Source organism: Hoplias malabaricus, chromosome 3 (assembly GCF_029633855.1).
Source record: "Hoplias malabaricus isolate fHopMal1 chromosome 3, fHopMal1.hap1, whole genome shotgun sequence".
In the NCBI taxonomy this organism is placed as follows: domain Eukaryota; kingdom Metazoa; phylum Chordata; class Actinopteri; order Characiformes; family Erythrinidae; genus Hoplias; species Hoplias malabaricus.
The window spans coordinates 33,115,979-33,137,206 of NC_089802.1; the positions used below are offsets into that span (position 1 = coordinate 33,115,979).

The 21,228-nt window shown below is 41.3% G+C and overlaps 1 protein-coding gene, 1 long non-coding RNA gene, 3 other non-coding genes and 1 pseudogene across 7 annotated transcripts in view; 5 read left to right on the plus strand and 1 right to left on the minus strand.

Annotated features, from left to right (window-relative positions):
- drosha (drosha ribonuclease III) overlaps nucleotides 1-3,693 on the minus strand; it is a 183,368-nt gene extending 179,675 nt beyond the window's left edge. Inside the window, exons 1-2 of one of the 3 annotated variants that reach the window (XM_066665982.1) lie at nucleotides 3,611-3,693; nucleotides 336-1,150 (exon numbers count right to left, since the gene is read on the minus strand). In XM_066665982.1, coding sequence (XP_066522079.1) covers nucleotides 336-1,147 — 812 coding nt within the window. In that variant the 5' untranslated portion in view covers nucleotides 1,148-1,150; nucleotides 3,611-3,693. Of the gene's footprint in view, nucleotides 1-335; nucleotides 1,151-2,274; nucleotides 2,511-3,010; nucleotides 3,432-3,610 lie in introns of those variants that run through there. The other 2 variants (XM_066665981.1, XM_066665980.1) reach the window with 2 other exon arrangements.
- Nucleotides 3,694-10,275: 6,582 nt separating this feature from the next.
- LOC136692996 (small nucleolar RNA U3) lies at nucleotides 10,276-10,487 on the plus strand. Its single transcript, XR_010802033.1, has one exon. It is a non-coding gene; the product is annotated as a small nucleolar RNA U3 (small nucleolar RNA).
- A 384-nt stretch (nucleotides 10,488-10,871) lies between these two features.
- On the plus strand, nucleotides 10,872-11,085 carry LOC136692995 (small nucleolar RNA U3). The gene has a single exon (XR_010802032.1). It is a non-coding gene; the product is annotated as a small nucleolar RNA U3 (small nucleolar RNA).
- Nucleotides 11,086-11,465: 380 nt separating this feature from the next.
- On the plus strand, nucleotides 11,466-11,673 carry LOC136692997 (small nucleolar RNA U3). Its single transcript, XR_010802034.1, has one exon. It is a non-coding gene; the product is annotated as a small nucleolar RNA U3 (small nucleolar RNA).
- Nucleotides 11,674-12,048: 375 nt separating this feature from the next.
- On the plus strand, nucleotides 12,049-12,153 carry LOC136692998 (small nucleolar RNA U3; annotated as a pseudogene).
- A 4,537-nt stretch (nucleotides 12,154-16,690) lies between these two features.
- On the plus strand, nucleotides 16,691-19,529 carry LOC136692893 (uncharacterized). Its single transcript, XR_010801993.1, has 3 exons — nucleotides 16,691-16,987; nucleotides 18,016-18,104; nucleotides 19,052-19,529. It is a non-coding gene; the product is annotated as an uncharacterized lncRNA (long non-coding RNA).
- Nucleotides 19,530-21,228: the final 1,699 nt, after the last annotated feature.

The following is a 21,228-nucleotide window of genomic DNA, read 5'->3' on the forward strand; positions in this document are numbered from 1 at the left end:
CTGTCCTTTCTTAAGATTGAAGCTTTTAATAAAGGATATTAAAATGTAAAATACATTTTAAAAAGCAATGCAGGATCAAAACAGATATTATATTTGTATTAGTAGGTTCTATCAATTTAAAAATATAATCACAAAATTAAAATGCTTATGGTTCCTTGTATATTTTTGGGAGCTTTAAAACAGCTAATACGTCACTAGGGTCTGTAAAAAGAATGAATTAAATAGCATAAAAAAACAAATTCTTGCATGCATTAACACGTTAATTTTGACAGCACAATTTAAGAGTTATGATCTTATTAATTAAGACCCACAGAGACACCGGTCCCTCTCCCCACCTGCTGCGTTCTCGGCTCCGGTGTCTTGGGGGCGTCCGTCCTCTTTCATGTTCATTTCTGTACCTCTCCGTCCTCCGTCTGTCCGGACTCCTCCCTCTGTCCTTCCTCTCTCCTCCGTACTCTGCTTTATGCCTCTCTCCATGCCCGCTGTAGCTGTAGCTCTTGTGGCGATGTTCCTCATGCCGCCGCGGGCGCTCTGGTGAACGGGACTTTTCTCCTTTGTACTGCGGTGGGTGGCGGGGAAAGTGCTCCGGTTTAAAGGATCCACTTTCAGCTTGGGAGTACCCGGGGTTGAAGGTAGGGAGAGGTTGGGGGAAGTGGGGCTGGGGTGGGTAGCTCATGGAGTAAGGAGGAGGCTGGTAGGGCATGGAGGGAGGCATGGAGGGTGGCACTGGCGGCAGTGGTGGAGGTGGCACTGAGGGTAACATGTAGGGATATGAACCCTGAGACTGGGTCACGTTGGTGGAGGAGCTGGGCAGAGGAGGTGGTGGGAAATTCGGGGGTTCTGGGAATCCCTGTCGGACAGGAGGGTTGGGGAAAGGGGGGCGGACCGGGCACTGACCCTGAGGGCCCTGGGATGGGGCTGGTATAGGGTATGGCATAAACTCAGGACGAGGGGGCATGTAGCTGTTAGTTCCCTGCGCATTATATCCAGAGCAGTGTGGTGCTTGGGACTCGGAATAGGAATAAGGGGGCATCGGGGGCTGGGGGTTTGGAAGTCGCAGGCCAGGGGGACGGTAATTCTGAGAAGAACCGTGCTGGCCAGGTGGAGGCCGACCCCGGGGGCATCCACGTCCAGAATGAAAGGACATCTCCTGAAAGGACACAAGAAGACAAACTGTTCATATACAAAATGTTTGAACTTACAGCTGCGTAAAAAAATCTGGACACCAGTACCAGACAAAGCCAACGATAAACACACACAGATGTGCTGAGAAAAGTCCATCCTGATAATGAGACTGTTGAGCAACACGTGGTCTACAACTTAGAACTATACATATGCAGTGCAGATCCACAAGGCTGGTGTTTCTAGAAAAGCAGCCAGTGACTGGAAGTTCATTAAAGGGTAAAAAAAAATTTGATAACACCTGTTCCCCCATCGTTCCTTTTGAAATTTTTTTTTGTGAAATGCAGAGGCTGTTCCCTCCCTGCTGCAGTAAAAGTTTCTACTCTTCTAAAAAGTCTTGGAATTTGTTGTAAAACCTTTCAGAGAGCCACAGAAGCATCAGTTAATTCTGTAAAAATTTCACAAACCTCTCTCCAACTCAGATGTATTGAATGGAGTTCTGACCCTGCAGAGAACATATTTCCAATTCTTCACAGTTTGTACCCCTCTAGCACACATTTGGCATTAGGCAACATGAGCTCATGAGCTCTAGAACGTCCCAATTCACTGCACAGTCTCCTATAGAGGAGAACATCTGTGTCCTATAGAGGAGAACATCTGTGTCCACAATGGTTGCACCTTAAAAGCAGCTGAATGAACTAATTTCAAAGAGCATCCACAAGTTTTTGGACGTAGTGTATGTGCAAGCATATTAGAGGGGTGTTCCTAATAATGTTGCCGGTGAGTGGAACTATATAGAGATATTTTTGCCAGTGTTTAGAAGTTTAAGATGGTGCTTCTAATAAAGTGGCTATAGTGTGGAAATTTAATGGGATGTTCCTAATAAAGTAGCTAGTGAATAGTGAGTTAAAGTATAACAGAGCGGTTTACATTAAACTGAACTATTCCTTCAGTTGAAGAATATAACATCCACGTTGCACATATTTAAACATTTCCAGTTAAAAATAAAAAACCAGGCGCATGTTTTACAGCCATTACGTGCTGTCATTAAGGTCTGCTGGGTGTTTCTGAGGTCATACAGTAGTAGTTTAGTCGTCCTTCTAAGTTTAAAAACATAGCATTAAAACAATTCAAAACAGAAATTGTTCTCACCTTCACTGATGCACAAGCCGCTCAGTCTGTGAAGCTAATGGGCTAATGAACACTACAAACGGATAGAGCTTCAGAATAAAGCTTTTAAAATGTATAGTGCACTTAAATAGTTCACATATGGATCTACAAATATCTCTCCACTTCTAAATTACTTTCAAAACCGCTGTATTCTTATTTCATGTAAGCTTTCCAGCTGCTTTTAGCTCACTGCGGGAGCATCTGAGCAGCGGGTTCCAGTCGAGCCTCTAAAGCTGCTGCCACATCTCAGCCAATCAGAGACTTACAAGAGAACGGGCACGTTTCAAATATCTAAATGATCCCTACTTAGAGGACTACGTAGGGAACGAAATAAGGGCTACTGTGTGAGCCCTCATTTGGGGTGTATTAAAGCGTTATTGTGTAGCGTATAATTGGCATTCAAAAATGTAAACATTCTCGAGTTGTTTTGTCATTTCATGGTATCTATTGTGTAATATTAAGAATGACAATTGTTATAATTATTATTTGAAGTAATTATTTTTATATCGAAATTACCAACTTCTAAACCATCTAAACCTTATAAAGCTTTCTTCAATAATCTAAACCAGTAGTTATTTACCTTTTTCACAGTAAGACCCCATTTTCAGGTATTTCACGAACCCCACTCCATTCAACCCGCCCTCCAACACATATCTGATTAAAAGGTAGTGCTTTCGAATAGCAATATAATAACAATTATATAATTAAGTTTACTCACTTAATGTGATGGCTGGGCCTGCATCATCACTCGTCTGCATAAAACCATACTACATACTAGATTTATTTCCTTTTTTCTGTTGGAATCAAACGTTTTTCTGCCCTGCTTCCATTGTCACCTTCTAAAAAGCACTTAATTTTGAAGCAGATCTGGACGGTGCGAATCTGAATCAAGCTGAGCTGAAGAGTCGAGTAGAACGATAAATGAATCAGTGTGATACAGTGAAATAGCTCTGGATATGATTCGGTTCGGATTTTTCATTTTGAGTTCATATGTGAAAACGGCAGCACTCTCACGACCCTCCCGGGATTATGTGAGGACCCCGCCAGGTTAAGAACCCCTTATCTAAACCAAAGCTGCTATTTACTTTTGGAACCAGTATCCCCAAGAACAGAATAAATTGGTGCTTGTTTTTGGAACTCATAGCAAATGCAGAGACAAGTTTCGCACGTGTCATTTTTAAACTAATTCATTGGTTGTTTTTGTTCAGTAAATGACATATCATTTTAACACTACACAAGAGTTAGTGTAAAATTACAGCATAATAATTGCTATTATATGTTACACAATAAAAAAACAATTCTTAAAGAAATGCTTTACCACTTATAAGTTTCAAGGGTTCACGGAAGGCCCAGCAAACGTTTACAATAGTTAAAAGCCATTGAAAAAGAATTTGTGTACACTGTACAGACTTCTGGTGGATCACGAAACTCACAAAAAACACAAAAACAATTGGTTTTGTTGGGTTTCTGCAAAGAGGAGAAAATTATCCACAGCGCCCTCTGCGGGTCGTGACTTTATCGTTTTGGAGAGTAAGGTGAAATATGATCTCTTTGCGACACGAAGCGATATAACCTTCCAGCACAGGCAATTAATAACGGATTTAACATTCCTCTTTATCTGGCTTCACTGAGACAAGTTACATTTTTGTAGTTATATTACTATTATATTCAGTGATAAACTGAATAAGAAAGTCAATTCTGTTTGTATTTAAGTGAATTTCTACACGGATAAATCTGTGCATTTGACAAGTCGCACGTTCCTGTCAAGTGAAAATTATAAATACTCGGTCCCAGTATAAAAGGCTGGGTGGCGCTGTGTTGTTCAGGCTGAACCGCAGGGTCTGCTCTCTACTGATCGGCGCGGGGGCTTTGACCTGCTCCGTCTCCGACCTGGGCCGGTTCACCCCTCCTTAGGAGACCTGGTAGTCCCGAGCTCCCTCAGGAGCACCATATCGACACCGAACTTAGTGCGGACACCCGATCTGCACAGTCCCCTACGGCCCAGAACCCCTGAGCTCAAGCTCTCCGCCAGCCTCAGCCTCCCGGAGCTGGGATTACAGGCGCACGCCACCGCGCCCGGCGAGAGAGAGCGGGTCTGAGGAGAGTTTAAGCTCAGCCCCGCTCTCTGCCCTCTGCTGGACAAAGGGGGAACTACATTCCACATAAACGGCTCTATTCTGCTGCTTTACTGTGAATACTGTGAATACGCGAGCATTAAAACGCTCTGTCCAGCAAAGCAACGTGTTCCTGTTTGAAAAGGAGACGTACACTTGCTCTCTCTCTGACCATGGTCCACAGATGTGAATGTGAGTGTGTGTGACTAGTGTCGTGTGATTCTGTGGAAGCTCCACACCCACCATTACCCCGATCAGATGAAGTGGTCACAGAAGAAAAGAGCTTCAAATGATTTGTTTGAGCTTTCTGTTCAAATACATTTTTTCAATTGCGTACACTTTGACATGTCTCTTCATAAGTAGTTTTACACTGAGTTATGTTTTTTTTACCTATTTTTAGACTGTTAAACATAACTAATGTTTTAAACACAACTTTGTAGGTTAGGGTTCGCTGCTAGCCTAGCTGCTCATGGATGACTTGCTGTAAAACAGATATTCATGTGAAATTAATATATTTTCCCCAGAGATAAAATATTATGATGATATTTTCATTTAAAATGTATATAATATATTTTGGGAATAAATTAAATATGTAACAACATAGTAAAATGCCACGAATAAGATTTCTGATGTGTATGCGGTGCAATCAGAAAAATCAGAAAATCAGAAATACTTTATTGATCCCAGGGGGAAATTGCAATTATTACAGTAGCAACCAGTTGTAAAAGAATAAACACTCTAATAAAAAATTTAACTCAAAAGGAAATTTACAATATGTACACATCTATAATAATAAATACAGATATACTGTATACAGCAGTAAGAGTATTGCACATTTGAGTTGTTACACTCATAATTAAAAATTTTGTTCTATTGTTATTACTGTACATGTGAAAGGTGTCGTGCTTTAAGTGTGGAGTTATAAAGTCTGGTAGCCACTGGTAGGAATGACCTCCTGTGGCGCTCTGTAGTGCATTTTGGCTGAATGAGTCTTGCACTGAACGTGCTCCTGCGTCTCATGTTACCATGTGATAAAGAGGGTGGGAGCCATTATCCATAATAGCCTGCAGTTTAGACAGCATCCTCCTCTCAGACACTGCCGTCAGCGAGTCCAGCTCTACACCCACAACCTCACTGGCTCTACGGATCAATTTATTAAGTCTGTTGGCATCTGCCACCCTCAACCCGCTGCCCCAACATGCAACAGCATATAGGATGGCACTGGCCACAACTGACTCATAAAAAATCCTCAGCATAGCTCTGCAGATGTTGAAGGACCTCAGACGCCTCAGAAAATAGAGACGACTTTGGCCCTTCTTGTAAAGGGCGTCAGTGTTTTTAGCCCAGTCCAGTTTATTGTCAATGTGTGCGCCCAGATATTTATAGTCCTCCACAATGTCCACACTGACCCCCCTGATGGACACAGGGGTCACCGGCGTTTTGTCCCTCCTCAGGTCCACCACCAGCTCCTTTGTCTTTGTCACGTTGAGCTGCAGATGGTTCAGCTCACACCACGCAACAAAGTCGTTCACCGTCTCCCTGTACTCATCCTCATCACCCCTGCTGATACATCCAACAAGTGCAGAGTCATCAGAAAACTTCTGGAGGTGGCAAGTCTCTGTGCAGTAGTTGAAATCAGTGGTGTAGAAGGTGAAGAGGAAGGGAGAGAGGACAGTTCCCTGCGGGGCTCCAGTATTGCTGACCACTCTGTCTGACACACAGTGCTGCAGACGTACATACTGTGGTCTGCCAGTCAGGTAGTCAACAATCCAGGACATGAGGGGGGCGTCAACCTGCATCATGTTCATCTTGTCACCCAGAAGAACAGGCTGAATGGTGTTAAACGCACTGGAGAAGTCAAAAAACATGACCCTCACAGTGCCGCCTGGCTTATCCAGGTGAGCATACGCTCGGTTCAGCAGGTAGATGATGGCATCCTCAACCCCCAGACGAGGCTGGTAGGCGAACTGGAGGGGGTCTAGAAGTGGCTGGACCATGGGCCGGAGGTGATCCAGGACAAGTCTCTCCATGGTCTTCATGATGTGGGATGTCAGTGCCACCGGCCTGTAGTCCTTGATGTCACTGGGCCGCGGAGTCTTTGGCACAGGAACAATGCAGGACGTCTTCCACATCACCGGGACCCTCTGGAGACTCAGGCTCATGTTGAAGACATGCTGCAGGACTCCACAAAGTTGGGTGGCACAGGCTTTAAGCATCCTGGGGGAAACACCATCAGGGCCTGCAGCCTTGTTCGTGTGGAGTCTCTGTAGCTGTCTTCTCACCTGGTCAGCTGTGAGATTCACTGTAGAGGTCCCTGGTGGGGGAGGAGAGGAGGTGTGACGTGGACTATCACAGGAGGGGGGGGAGGCTATCAGGAAGGGGAGGGAGGGGGAGTGGAGTGGGCTGTTGAGGCCCCAGCAGAGGAGTCAGGGAGGGGCAGATCAGGGCTCACAGTGTCAAATCTGTTAAAAAACAAATTTAACTCGTTGGCCCTGTCCACACTGCGCTCTACTCCCCTGTTGTTGCTGGACCTCAAGCCAGAGATGGTCCTCATACCACTCCAGACCTCCCTCATGTTGTTCTGCTGGAGTTTCCACTCCAGCTTCCTCCTGTATCTTTCCTTAGCCTCCCTGATGGTTCTCTTCAGTTCCCTCTGAATCGTTCTCACCTCCTCCCGGTCTCCAGCTCTGAAAGCCCTCTTGTTCTTGTTGAGGAGTGCTTTAATGTCTTTTGTTACCCACGGCTTGTTGTTTGGGTAACATTTAACAGTCCTGGTTGGGACAGTGGATTCTACACAGAAGTTGATGTAATCTGTGATGCACTCTGTGAGCCCGTTAATGTCCTCTCCATGAGGCTCATAGAGTGCTGTCCAGTCTGTGGTCTCAAAGCAGTCCTGCAGCACTTCAGAAGTCTCCACTGACCATCTCCTCACTGTCCTCATGGTCACAGGCTGACTCTTCACCTGAGGCACATACTTTGAACTAAGGTTGACCAAGTTATGGTCAGATCCACCCAGAGGGGGGAGGGGGGAGCAGCTGTATGCCTCCTTAACATTAGCATACAGCAGGTCCAATGTTCTCTCCTCTCTGGTAGGACAGTCCACATACTGAGTGAAGTTTGGTAATGTCCTGGCCATAGTGACATGGTTAAAGTCACCTGATATGGCAATGAAGGCAGTCGGGTGTTGAGTTTGGAGACGCGCTATGGTGGAGTGAATGACGTCACACGCCGACGTCGGGTTAGCAAAGGGGGGGATGTACACAGCGACCACAACAACATGGGAAAAATTAGCCATTAGCTACACTGGTCTCACACTTATTCGTGATATAGTTACATATATAGGGGACTGCAGTTTGTGACATAGTTGCATAGTTTTTACTTTTTATGCAACAATATCATGATCATAAGTGAATGGGCAATTACCACACAATCCGTGTGCCGTGTTATGCGACTCCTCATTAAGGCGTTATTACCATCCATTAAAACCATGGTCTTATTTTTATTTACTGAAAATATAACGTTATTAATTCAGTATTTGCTAAAATATTGAAGCAAATATTGGCTAGAGAAATGTCTTTTTCAGTATTAACCTTTTGAAAATTTGTCAAAATAACGTTAAGTGAAAGAAATGTTCTTGTTAGAGTTAAAACTAAAGTAGGACAGCAATAATAAGCATTGCTTAGGAGAAATATTATAATAAAATATTTTATGACTTTGTTGGAATAAGAACCTATGATATGTAATTTGCATTGTGCGTTTTTCTATGTTATGAGTAATGACGCCTGTAATGAGGAAGAGTTTTCGTGTTATTGTCGCAAAGTGTTTGTATGGTATTCAGCTAGCAAAATTGTTTAGGCCCACACTCGAGCCTAATCACGTACGCCGGAACAAAAACACTCGGCCGTGATGTACAGCCGTAGAGTGGGCCGATAATCCTGAGTCTGGGAAACTCTCGGCCCAGGCTCGGCGAGTGTTGTGGCTGAGATGCGGCTCAAATGACTCGGCCCTAGTCCGGCAAGCCATAACTAAATCGCGATAACCGGACCACGGCCGAATTTGAGCCAGAAGCATGCCATTAGTGCCAGACTCAGCACATTATCGGTTGTAATTGTTTATTTCTATACCCCCACCACCACCACCCACCCACAACCCACCCCCACCACCACACTCCCTTCCCTCTGAAAAGGTTACAATTGGGTTCATGGTGAAATTACTGCTTTATTAAATAACTTACACTCTCAGAAAATAAGAAAAAAGGTACATTATTGGTCACTAGAGGTACAAGTTTTTAAAAGTCCAGGTTTGTTCCTTAAAGGTACATTGCATTCTCTTCTCCAAAGAGAGAGATACATGTTTGTAGTATTTCATTATAGAAATGTCATATTACAAAAAACATAATAAAGGTCCTGACGATGAAACATGGTGTATGAAATCAACACATGTTAAAATCTACAATTATAATATAATTATGTTCCCTAATTAAATGTACAAATATGTACAATTTAGGTTACCACAACAATGACAACATATCTGACAATGAAATGTAAAATTGTGCTTTTCATACAACCTTGAAACAATGTAAACATACAGAAATTGCAGTGTATACAAACAGGGCATTAAAATCAATAAATAGAAAATACATTTGTAAATGACATTGAAATCGGCAGTGTCATGATTTCCTAAATCCAATTAACATTCAAATACAGTTTTTCAAAGAAACAATTGGTTTTACACCCTAGGAACTGCCACTTAAATTCAGACTTTTCTTTAAAAACATGTAATTTATGTATTATGCTAAGGCCATATAACAAAAAGCTTAAAATAAAAAATATTTCACCAGTAGGTTTGGAAAAGTAAAATAAATAAATATATATATATATATTTTTAATGGCAGAAGTGTACTTTAAAACAGTTTGAGTTTCCTTAAATATGTGGAAGTACACATATGGCACATTTTCATGGCATACATCAGTTCCATCAACAGTTTGCAAGCCTCTGCTGTGTTGTCACACTTTGTCAATACCACACTGCCCTCAACAATCATGGAAATATCAGCCGTATCCTCATCTCTGTCAGTCTGGACAGCAAAGATCTTCAGGATGTGCAGTGTAGTGAAAGAACGCTCAAGTGTAGTCACCTCAGTTGTACTCCTTGTTGAATTCCAGCTCTATAATTAAACATATAGAGATTATGTACATGTTCTGTTGTCTTCAATATATATATTTTTTAAATTCTTAATGAAAAACTGTAAACTACTTATGCATGCAAATTGATTAACTACAGAACTTCAAATGTAAAAGATTATCAGGTTATAGTACAAACGGTTATACAAACGATTATGCTACAACTGACGCTAAAGATCTCATCTAAATAATTTAAATTAACCTCCTATCTGCATTTTTTTTCCCTGCCCACCTGCATTTTTCACTACCCCACTAGTTTTCTTACTGCAGTTCATCTTTACATAATTACATAAGAAAATGAATTAGTTCATGTTCATAGATAATTTTGAAAAAGTTTTACATTTCTCCCAAATCTGTGTGTTTGTTCTAAGAGATTTTCTGGACAGTTCTCATGCCAAGTCTGTTTCCTTGTCCCCAGTGTCTGATTATGAGTCTTGAAAAACACACGCACGATAGTAGTGGAATCAAGAGCCGAGTCCCTGTCCCTAATATGACCCGTTGAGCAGATGCCGTTTGGCTCATTTCAGAAGGTGGTGTAGATGCATCCTTGGCTACTGTATATTTTCACCCATTTCCTTTTGTTCCATAGGGTTGTTCATCACTGACAAATACAGAATTCATCTCTCCACCGCGAGCGAGAGGCAAAGCTCCGAGATGAAGGCCGAAACCCTGAGGTTTTAGGAGCTAAGACTATGCTTTCAGGAATCATTTCTATAGTGTTTTTTGGAAATGTAATTCGAAAATGTTATGTCTTTCTCTCCACGATGAAGAGCTAAGGCATTTCTTTTTGAATGGGAATCGGACTTAGAGAAGCATTAACCTATTGTTGCTTTCTGTTGTTGATGACCGTTCCATCTGCATCTTATGGACTGGAAAAAAAAGATGCAAGTAGAGTGGTAAGGTTTTTTGCTGACAATGGTGGAATTCTTAACATCTCACCTAAATCAGGGTGTTTGTTCTAAGAGTTTCTTAGACAGTTCTCATGCCAAGTCAGTTCCCTTATCCCCAGTATCTCATTATGAGTCTTGAAAACCACCCGCAAGATAGTAGTGAAGTCATGTCTGAGCCGAGTCCCTGCATATAATATGATCCGTTGAGCATTTGCCGTTTGGCTCATTTTAGAAGGTAGTGTAGAGTCATCCTTGGCTACTGTATATTTTCACCCATTTCCTTTCGTTCCATAGGGTTCTTCATCACTGACAAATACAGAATTCATCTCTCCACCGTGAGTGAGAGGTAGAGCGCTTGAGATGAAGGCTAAAGCCCTGAGGTTTTATAAGCTAAGACTATACTTTTGGCGATCATTTCTACAGTTTATTTCTTGGAAACGTGATTCAAAAGTGTTAAGTTTCCTGCTCCACGATGAAGAGCTGAGGTATTTTTTTCCGAGCGGGAATCGGACTGAGAGAAACATGAACCTGTTTTTACTCTCTGTTGTTGATGATTGTTCCATCTGTATTTTGCAGACTGGAAGAGAGAGATGCAAGCAGAGTGGTAAGGTTTTTGTTTTAGAATGGTAGAGTTCTTAACACCTGCTCGAAATCTGGATGTTTATTCTAAGAGTTTTTCTGGATAGTTCTTATGCCCAGTCTGTTGCCTTGTCCCCAGTGTCTGATTATGAGTCTTGAAAAAACACCCGCAGGATAGTAGTGGAATCATGTCTGAGCTGAGTCCCTGCATATATTATGACCCGTTGTGCTGTTGCCATTTGGCTCATTTCAGAAGGTGGTGTAGATGCATCCTTGGCTATTGTATATTTTCACCCATTTCCTTTAGTTCCATAGGGTTCTTCATCACTGACAAATACAGAATTCATCTCTCGACCGTGAGTGAGAGGCAGAGCTCCGAGATGAAGGCTAAAGCCCTGAGGTTTTAGGAGCTAAGACTCCTAAATTTCTATAGTTTATTTTTGGAAATGTGATTCAAAAGTGTTATGTCTCCTTCTCCACAATGAAGAGCTGAAGCATTTCTTTCTGAGTGGGAATCGGACCGAGAGAAACATGAACTTCTTATTACTCTCTGTTGTTGATGACCTTTCCATCTGCATTTTGCAGCCTAGAAGAGAGAGATGCAAGCAGAGTGGTAAGGATTTTGTCTGATAATGGTAGAGTCCTTAATATCCGCTCCAAATCTGGATATTTGTTCTAAGAGCTTTTCTGGGTAGTTCTCACACCCAGTCTGTTGCCTTGTCCCCAGTGTCTGATTATGAGTCTTGAAAAACACCCGCAGTGGAGTCATGTCTGAGCGGAGTCCCTGCATTTAATATGACCCGTTGAGCTGTTGCCGTTTGGCTCATTTCAGAAGGTGGTGTAGATGCATCCTTGGCTACTGTATATTTTCACCCATTTCCTTTAGTTCCATAGGGTTTTTCATCACTGACAAATACAGAACTCATCTCTCCACCGCGAGCGAGAGGCAGAGCTCCGAGATGAAGGCTGAAATTTTAGGTTTTAGGAGATGAGACTATACTTTTGGGGATCATTTCTATAGTTTGTTTCTTGCAAATGTGAGGTCACCTACCAGGTCGCCTAAGGAGGGATGAGCTGGCCCAGGTCGGAGACAGAGCGGGTCAAACCCCCTGCACCGATCAGTAGTGGTCGCGCCTGAGAGCAGACCCTGCGGTTCAGCCTGAACAACACAGCGCCACCCAGTCTCTTACTGATACAACCGTCTCATACAGTATGGCTCAGAAATAGTCATCCAGAATCATCAATAATGTTGTTAAATATTTGCCAAAATACTGTAGTAGGAGTGTGTGAAGTGGTCGGTTGTAGATTATCAACACAACCATCACTAACATCACTGTGGAAATGATTCATGAAAGTTACTTTTGTTTGACTCCTGAGGCCTGGAGCTTATTTGTCCGTCTGTACCTGATGCTCCTCTTTTAGCCCAACTTTCTGTTCAATTCTACTCCAGCTGGAAATACACATCCAGAATTAAAGTACAAATACTTTGGAGAAAACACAAATGTAGTGTCTTCTACTGTCTGTGTGATTGAAAAAAACTTGAAATATCTTGGTTGGGAAATAATATCAAATGTACAAAAGAGACATTTTTCTTTCTGCCAAAAAAAAAACCCTGTTCAGAAGATCTGCATTCTGCAATTCAGAGGAAAAATATATTAGACTCATCAATAAATGTTTACCGTGAAGCTTTGCAGATCTATGGCAACATGCTGTTTACAGGTTTTACTGCCTGCTGATGGTGCAGTAACAATGCTGTGAAATTTGTAACGTCAATATTTAGGCTACACACTCTCTTACAGTCTCATCTGTAACAGGCTCTAGCTTCTTTTGGGAATTATGTTCCACCTTAACAGCAAAAGTGGCATTAGTCCTAACGTACAGACTGTAAAACTTCACAGCTGTAGCTTCCACAGAATCACTGACCTCCTCCCGACACTAGTCACACACACTCACATTCACATCTGTAGACTCAGTGGCGGTTTTAGGGCCCCATAAAAACAAGCTCGCCACCCCCCCCACGGATCCCCTAAATGAGGAGCAAGTTATCTTACTCTTGACACGCGATTACAAAGCAACACGCCAAAGTAAAACCACATATTCAGTTGGACCCTTTTAGGTGGTGGACCGAGTTGCCCTCATTGACGGAAAATGCTTCCCTGCTTAACTGCTGTGGACTTAAATTATGAAAAGAGATTAGCAAAGAGAAAAGAAAGGTGAGTGCATTGTTTTGTCAAAGCTGTCTATCTAAGCATGCTACGTTAATTCGGATATGTATATTTATAACTTTAGCTTGCCAACGGAAAGATCCCATCATAATGGTGGCATGACACTTACTGTTTGCTCTATAGTTCTTTCCTAAATGAAGAGGAAAGGTGATATATCGACTGTCTTCCAAAAACTAAAAGAAAGTTGCACAGAAAGTCAGATAGAGCCAGATTCAGGTGAGGGAAGAGCCCAGGCAACTGCACAGAATGAACAGGAAATGCAGGAAACATGGTCAGCTTGTTTGGACAGTGAGGACACCATAGAGCAGGTAAAGACAGATGGACATCCTGTGAGTGAGGGTGAGGATGAGGTGGGAGCTGAGTGTGAGAAGCAGAGAAAAGAGCCATTTGTGTCCACAAGCACAGCACCATCAGGTTTGTGATGTTGAAAAACTCTGTTAGTTTATGTGGCATCTATAAATATGTGTAGGTTTATGATTGCTTGAAAGTATTCAAAACATCCCTGTCATATTTTGATGTATATAAGATTAATGTTAGATGCTTGCTGTAGAATTACTTATAGAAAAGAATAGAACCTTTGTTCTATTATTCAAATATTTTTTTTTTACTCCAGACATCAGCAAGTGCAGAGATGATCCACCAGTGCAGCCAATTTTAAAAATGTATCCAAGGACTCTGATGGGAGACAGGAGGAGGAGTTTCAAGGCAGCCTGGTACAATATCCACCCCTGGCTTGAATATTCAAAAACGTCAGGCTCTTTTACTCTTTTGTATTGCTACGCATGCAGACATTGTAGTCCTCCCAAAAGCTCAGAGACTGTATTTGACTCAGCAGCTGAATTCTGTAATTGGAAGAAGACGACTTACAAAGAAGGGGGATTTGCAATTCATACAAGGTCTGAGAGGCACAAACAAGCAGTAATTGCATGGAGAGACTACCAGAAAGCTGTAAAATATAATGTAACACTCTTGAATACTCTAAAGAAGGAACACAACAAACAGATTAAAGAAAATCGGGACTATATTAAAACAATAGGTGAAGTGTTGCTACTGAAATCCACACAGAACATTGCACAACGGGGACACAATGAGTCTACAGATTTAGATAATAAAGGGAACTTTATGGCAATTCTAGGAACAATAGCTAAGCATGACAAAACTGTGAAAAAAAAGGTTGACTTCTATTCATAATGCGAAATATACAAGCAAAATAATTCAAAATGAGGTTTTGAGTTCTTTGGCAGACATGGTTCGAACAAAAATTGTAGAAGAAGTGAAAGACAGTGTGGTTTTTAGCATTGTGGCAAATGAGACCAAAGATATATATATAAAAAAAGAACAGATATCTTTAGTACTCGGGTACTATTTCAAAGGAGCTGTCCATGAGTGCTTCCTCCATTTTGAATCTGCTGATCGATTAGATGCAACAGGGATTACTGAAAAAATTATACACATTTTAGAAAGTCATGGTCTTCAATACAGAGACAACCTAGGAGGACAAGCATACGACAGTGCTTCCGTCATGAGTGGGAAGTACTCAGGCGCCCGGTCAAAACAGTTCCGATGTAGAGCAGTTCTTCTGCTTACTGGAAAGATTGTATGTCTTCACATCTGGGTCATATGTGCATCAAAAACGACTCAGTGTAAAAAACGAAATGTATGGAGGTGCAGCCAGGGAGCACCAGAGATTAACTGATTGTCGTTGGGCATGTCGGTACACGGCTTTACGTACCATTACTGATAGACTGCCTGCCATTAAGCAGGTCCTTCATGAGATAGCCCAAGAACACAGTGGAGACAGATCTGTTGAGGCACAAGGTCTGCTTGCACAGGTAGATTTACAATTCATTGTTTATCTTGTTACATTCTATAAAGCGTTTGGAGAAACAAAATCTTTGTCAGATTTGCTACAGTCTCCATCGCTTGACCTCTCAAAGGCTGTTGATTTAGTCAAAGCCTTAGTTCAGATTTGAATGACTACAGAAATTATTCCTTTTTTGATAATTTGTGGAATGAAGTGCTGAGAAATGCTGAGCAATGCGACACTGCAATACAGCCAACTACAAAACGACAAATAAAGCTAAGCTCCCAACTTGCTGGACACTGGGTGCTCACTACTGTAGGTCAGAATATATGAGATTCAGAACTAGATAAAGAGAGTTTTCGTACAGGCTTTTTCTACCCTGTTTTAGATCAGAAGCTCACTGAACTTAACAGGCGGTTCTCCAGCAGAAACCGTGACATAATGAATAGCATCCACACCCTAAACCCCACAAAGTGATGCATTTCTCAGAGAGGATGCTTTGTTATCATTTGATAAAATCTATAGGACAACCATTAAAGACTTAAGACATGAATTACATCAGTTCATGAGAATTTTACAAAGGAAAATACAGAGTGGTTTGCCAAGACCCTCTAGTGTTGTAGAGTTGGCGTCATTCATTGAACCTTATGAAGAAGTTTTTTTTTTAACTGTTTAAACTGTGCAAAGTAGCTGTTTCTATCCCTGTTAGCACAGCTTCTTGTGAGCGTAGTTTTTCTGCACTAAAGCTGGTCAAAACCTACCTTAGGTCCACTATGGCAGATGAGAGACTGAGCAATTTGGGTGTACTGAGTCCAGGATGGATGAATAAACTTGGATGAATCTGTGGATCTGTTTGCAAGAAAGCATAAAAAACATAGAATACAATTGATGTAACAGAAATTGAATATGAAACTGCAAAGTAGCTGTTTCAATGCCAGTCAATTTCTGTCCTAAGCTGGGGTCCACCATAGCTGGTAATAGACAGAACAGTTTGAGTGTACATATTGAGTCAAGCTGGGCAAAGCCTTAAACTTGTATGAGTTTGTTGATATGTTTGCAAGACATAAAACACAAAGAATCAGTTGATGTAACAAATTGCAAAAGTTGAAAAGACTAAAATGAATAAATAACATTGTTAGGCAGCTTTGAATTGTGAATTTGTTGATCTGTTTGTATGAAACATGTGAAAATGTAGAATTCAGAAAGTATTTCTACTGAAAACTGCATAAATACAATTCTGAATTACATCAAACATCGACTTTTTTCCTTTTAATTCCTGCAATGAAGACTGTTATAGGCCCCTCTAACATTGCCACTGGCCCCAGCCTGGCCCCCTACTTTTAATGGTCTAGAACCGCCACCGTGTGGACTGTGACCAAGGAGAGCAGGTGTACGCCTCCTTTTCAAACAGGAGCACAATGCTTTTCTGGACAGAGCTTTAAAACACACTACTCGTCATGTTCCTGCTTTTATTATTCACAGTAAAGCAGCAGAATAGAGCCGTTTATGTGGAATGTAGTTCCCCCTTTGTCCAGCAGAGGGCAGAGAGCGGGGCTGAGCTTAAACTCTCCTCAGACCCGCTCTCTCTCGCCGGGCGCGGTGGCGTGCGCCTGTAATCCCAGCTCCGGGAGGCTGAGGCTGGCGGAGAGCTTGAGTCCAGGGGTTCTGGGCCGTAGGGGACTGTGCAGATCGGGTGTCCGCACTAAGTTCGGTGTCGATATGGTGCTCCTGAGGGAGCTCGGGACTACCAGGTCTCCTAAGGAGGGGTGAACCGGCCCAGGTCGGAGACGGAGCAGGTCAAAGCCCCCGCGCCGATCAGTAGTGGGTTCGCGCCTGAGAGCAGACCCTGCGGTTCAGCCTGAACAACACAGCGCCACCCAGCCTTTTTCAACGATACTGGGTCCGAATTATTCTGGCCAGTTTTCAAATATTTATTTATCCGCATTCAAATTCACTTAAATGCATTCGGATTTTATTTTTGTCTTGTGTTTGTCACTGAATATACCGAATATTAATACTATAACTTAAGTACAGTCTTCTTGTAGCCAGACAAAGAGGGATAATGTTTTTTTTTTCTCATTTTACATCTGTTCTTTTTAATTGCCTGTGCTGGAAGTTTATATCGCCTCCTGCTGCTTAGAAATAAAATTACACCTCACTCTCCAAAACGATAAAATCATGACCCGTAGAGGGCGCCGTGGCTATATTTCCTAGAAATCCAGCCGTATCAACTCTACATTGTAATATATTTGTATATTAATGGTAATTGCAAAGGTACCACAAGGTGAAGCTTGAAAATCTGTGTCGAGTGGCATGTGATGAGTTCACAGCTCCCGGTTTTTGTTGCCATGTTTTAAGATAACCTGGTCATGCATGGCTGCATGCCCTCAGTGTCACTGCTGGATTGAGAATATTTCAACAAAGAAAAATACACAGCCAACAGCGTCCTGTGTCCAGTGATGAAGGACTAGAGGACAGTAAGAATGTATAATAGATTAGCCAGAGAGAGGACACTGTTTAAAAGCTCCAGCAGCACTACTGTATCTGATCCACTTGTACCAGCATAACACACACTAACACCACTACCACCATGTCAATGTCACTACTGCACTGAGAACAATTCACCTCCCAAATCATACTTGCAATGTGGGGGTCTTGACCATTTAAGAACAGGATGAAAGCTGACTAGAATTCATGCAAACAATTTTAATTATATATTTAAAATGTAATTTAAAAATATGTTTTGGGTCTATTAATATTTAGCTTTGAAAATTACAGTCAATGTCATAATAAAAGTGGAAAAAAGTGGTGGTGGGTGTAATAGGAAATTCAGATCATGTTAAGCCTAGTTCATAGTCAAGTAGTTGATGTCTGCTTATCCAACAATTTTGTGTTTTCCTGCTGTAATTACATTCTCTGTTCTTCTAGGAGTTGACTGCATTCAACCACAAGAGCATAAGCAAGGAATGTTGGATAATTAGTGTTGGATCACACACACACTCTGACTAATCCCGAAGGTATGCTTTATTCACCAGTAGTCAACGGTTGGCATTGTGCATGATGACCTTAAACTCATAAGTGATTGCTTCTGCAGGTTCATGTCTTTTCTTGAATTCACTTGTTTTAAAGTGCATCTACAGACGTTTGGACTTGTAGTGTACTTCCAACCAACACTAGATGGCAGAGGCTCGTTGCAATTCATTTTTATTCTGTCTAATCTTATGGATCCTTTCTCTGTGTCTTCAGTTCAGAGGCTCCAAAGGGTATTTGACAAAATAGCCCAGACATTTTACAGCTTTAAATACATTTACAGCTTTAAATGCACACCTTAAGCATTTGGTTTAAGTTAATTATTAATGATTTATGCTAGTCACCATAGATTTATAATTTTAGCAAATCTGGAAAAACAAACATATATTCTTTGTGCTGAAAACTATACTTAACGAGTAAAATCTACTCATATTGACTGCTTTTTATACTTTGTTTTATTAAAGAAGGTGTGCCTCAGGTGTTTATAATGGGTCCTATTCAACTTTCATTCATTCATTCATTCATTATCTGTAACTGCTTATCCAGTTCAGGGTCGCAGTGGGTCCAGAGCCTACCTGGAATCATTGGGCGCAAGGCGGGAATACACCCTGGACGGGGCACCAGTCCTTCACAGGGCAACACACACACACACATTCACTCACAGCTACGGACAATTTTGAGTCATCAATCCACCTACCAACATGTGTTTTTGGACTGTGGGAGGAAACCGGAGCACCAACTCCTCACAGTCACGCAGAGAGGGAATCGAACCCACAACCTCCAGGTCCCTGGAGCTGTGTGATTGCGGCATCACCATGCCGCTTCTGTTCAACTTGCTTCAATTTAAATTATACGAACATAAACAACAATACATTGATGATCATTTACCCTAAATATACACTGGGATGACATGTATTGTATTTTCTGACCCCAGAATGCCTACCTGGAATCACTTTGTGCAAGGCTTGAACACACCCTGGAGGGGGTGCCAGTCCTTCACAGGGCAACACACATATGGATACTTTTGAGTTGCCAATCCACCTACCAATGTGTGTTTTTGGAGCGTGGGGAGAAACCGGAGCACCTGGAGGAAACCCGCGTGAAACTCAAATGCTGCTGGAGTTTTTAAACCCCTTATAATAGCAAGAGAGCATAAACAGCTGGCATTTAGGCAGCTTAGAATAAAGCTTTTATGTGTATTTAATAGGCTTTTTGCTTCAATTTGCCAGTTCACCTTACATGATACAGCAGTTACCTTCTCTACAAGCACCAGAATGTATTGCCTGTACAGTTCATTTGGAAATGTAAAAAATATAAAAGCGTGTTCCAACAGCATTAAAATGATTGTTGTGTTAAAAATGTATTGTATTAATAATGTTTATTTTGATGCCAATATATATGTTTTTAATTGGACAGCGATGATATTTTATTTCAATTAAAGTATTTCTCACTTCTTGCCACTGGTAAGTTATTTCTCAGAACTGGTAATAAAGATGTGGTAAGATTGCTGCAGTCACTTTGTGCCTGTGACTCATTTATTTTTGAAGTAGCCCCCCATAGACCTTACAAACACTCATACACAGAGAGAGAGAGAGAGACAGAGAGAGAGATGGAGAAGAAGGAACAAAGGGACAGACATGTAGGGTAACAATTTGAGGCACAAAAGCCATGCAGCAAACACTGTACACTCTGATCTCACATAGCAGGAGGTTACTTTGTATTCAGTCCCCCACACGCTTTTAAATGTCAAACGTAAAATAAACGCCAAAAGGATCAAAAAGACCCCCTCTTAGATCTGAAAAAAAAAAGGAACGGCTTCATTGGCTTCTGTGACCATCCACCAATCCAAAAACCCAAAACTCCATAGCACCACAATCGTTGTCCAATTGGTTTCATTAGAAAAAAATATCTTTTAATTAAGGATATCTTTATCTTATATTAAGACTAATTTATTCACTGAAAAATCAGTTTGTCTGCCTCCCCAAATTTGGACTTGATAATTTGATATCCCTCATCATCTTCCTCTCTCTGTGTTATAAACCATTGGTAAATCAATACTGACTTCAAGCATAACCATTAAGCTATAGCATTAGTGTTATTATTGTTCATTAAACCACATGGTACTAAAGCCCTAAAAGGCCACTTTTTTCTGTGTTTTTTGTTGCATTTGGGAAAGATTTATTAGGTAAATTAATTAATGTTGTACAATTAAAGATGTACACATCTTCCCCTGTTGTGAATGTAAACATGCGTAGTCCATAATTACATTTGGATTAAATTATAATGAGTTAAAATAATTTTTAATGAAAAAGAAACTCATTGTCACAAAAAATTAAAGTTAAAAATTTCGCAATGACTTTAAAAAAATAACATTTAAAACTGAACTGAAAACTGAAATATAGGGAAACTTTATTTTCCTTCTCAGTCACAGAGGGTTTAGATAATCTGATAGCTTCTTTGCTAACGTTAGCTTATAGCTTGTTTTCTTTTTCCACTGATAAGTCAGTTCTGTTGTTTGAGGAACCATTTCTCTCCATTGTAAAGATAATATGACAGTTACTAGAGATATATGGCTGTAATAAAACATCTGGCTTCAACAATAATGTCAGCTCTTTGCTTCCTGCTGCACTGAGCATCAAAAATCCACCTGTAGTTATAGTTTTTCAGTTGTTGTTTCTACTTTCGAGACATATAATTTTCCAAGACATTTACCTGGAAAATCTACATATTTAGTCATTGGCAGTTCCCTCTGTTTGCTAAGACTCTGCCAGTCACAAAATATGTCACTCATATAAAGAGTGAGGGCAAGTACATGCTTTCTCTAAGACATGTGATGTCAGCTAACACTTCTTTGGACAGCTCAAAGCACATGGTGAACAGCACTAACTGTCCATATGTGCTATGCCAAGTACCGACGCCATTAGCATTAGCTTAGTGTTGTGCTTGTGAATAATGGAAAAGGAGAGCTCTCCAACTCACCCACAATTTAAGGTACTCTTTTTACTCTAGGACTTCTGCCCTTGGATGGCTGTGGTTATTAACACACTGACACACAGATATCCCTTAAAAATGGACACAAGATTTCATTCTCAAAATGGCTGATACAATGTT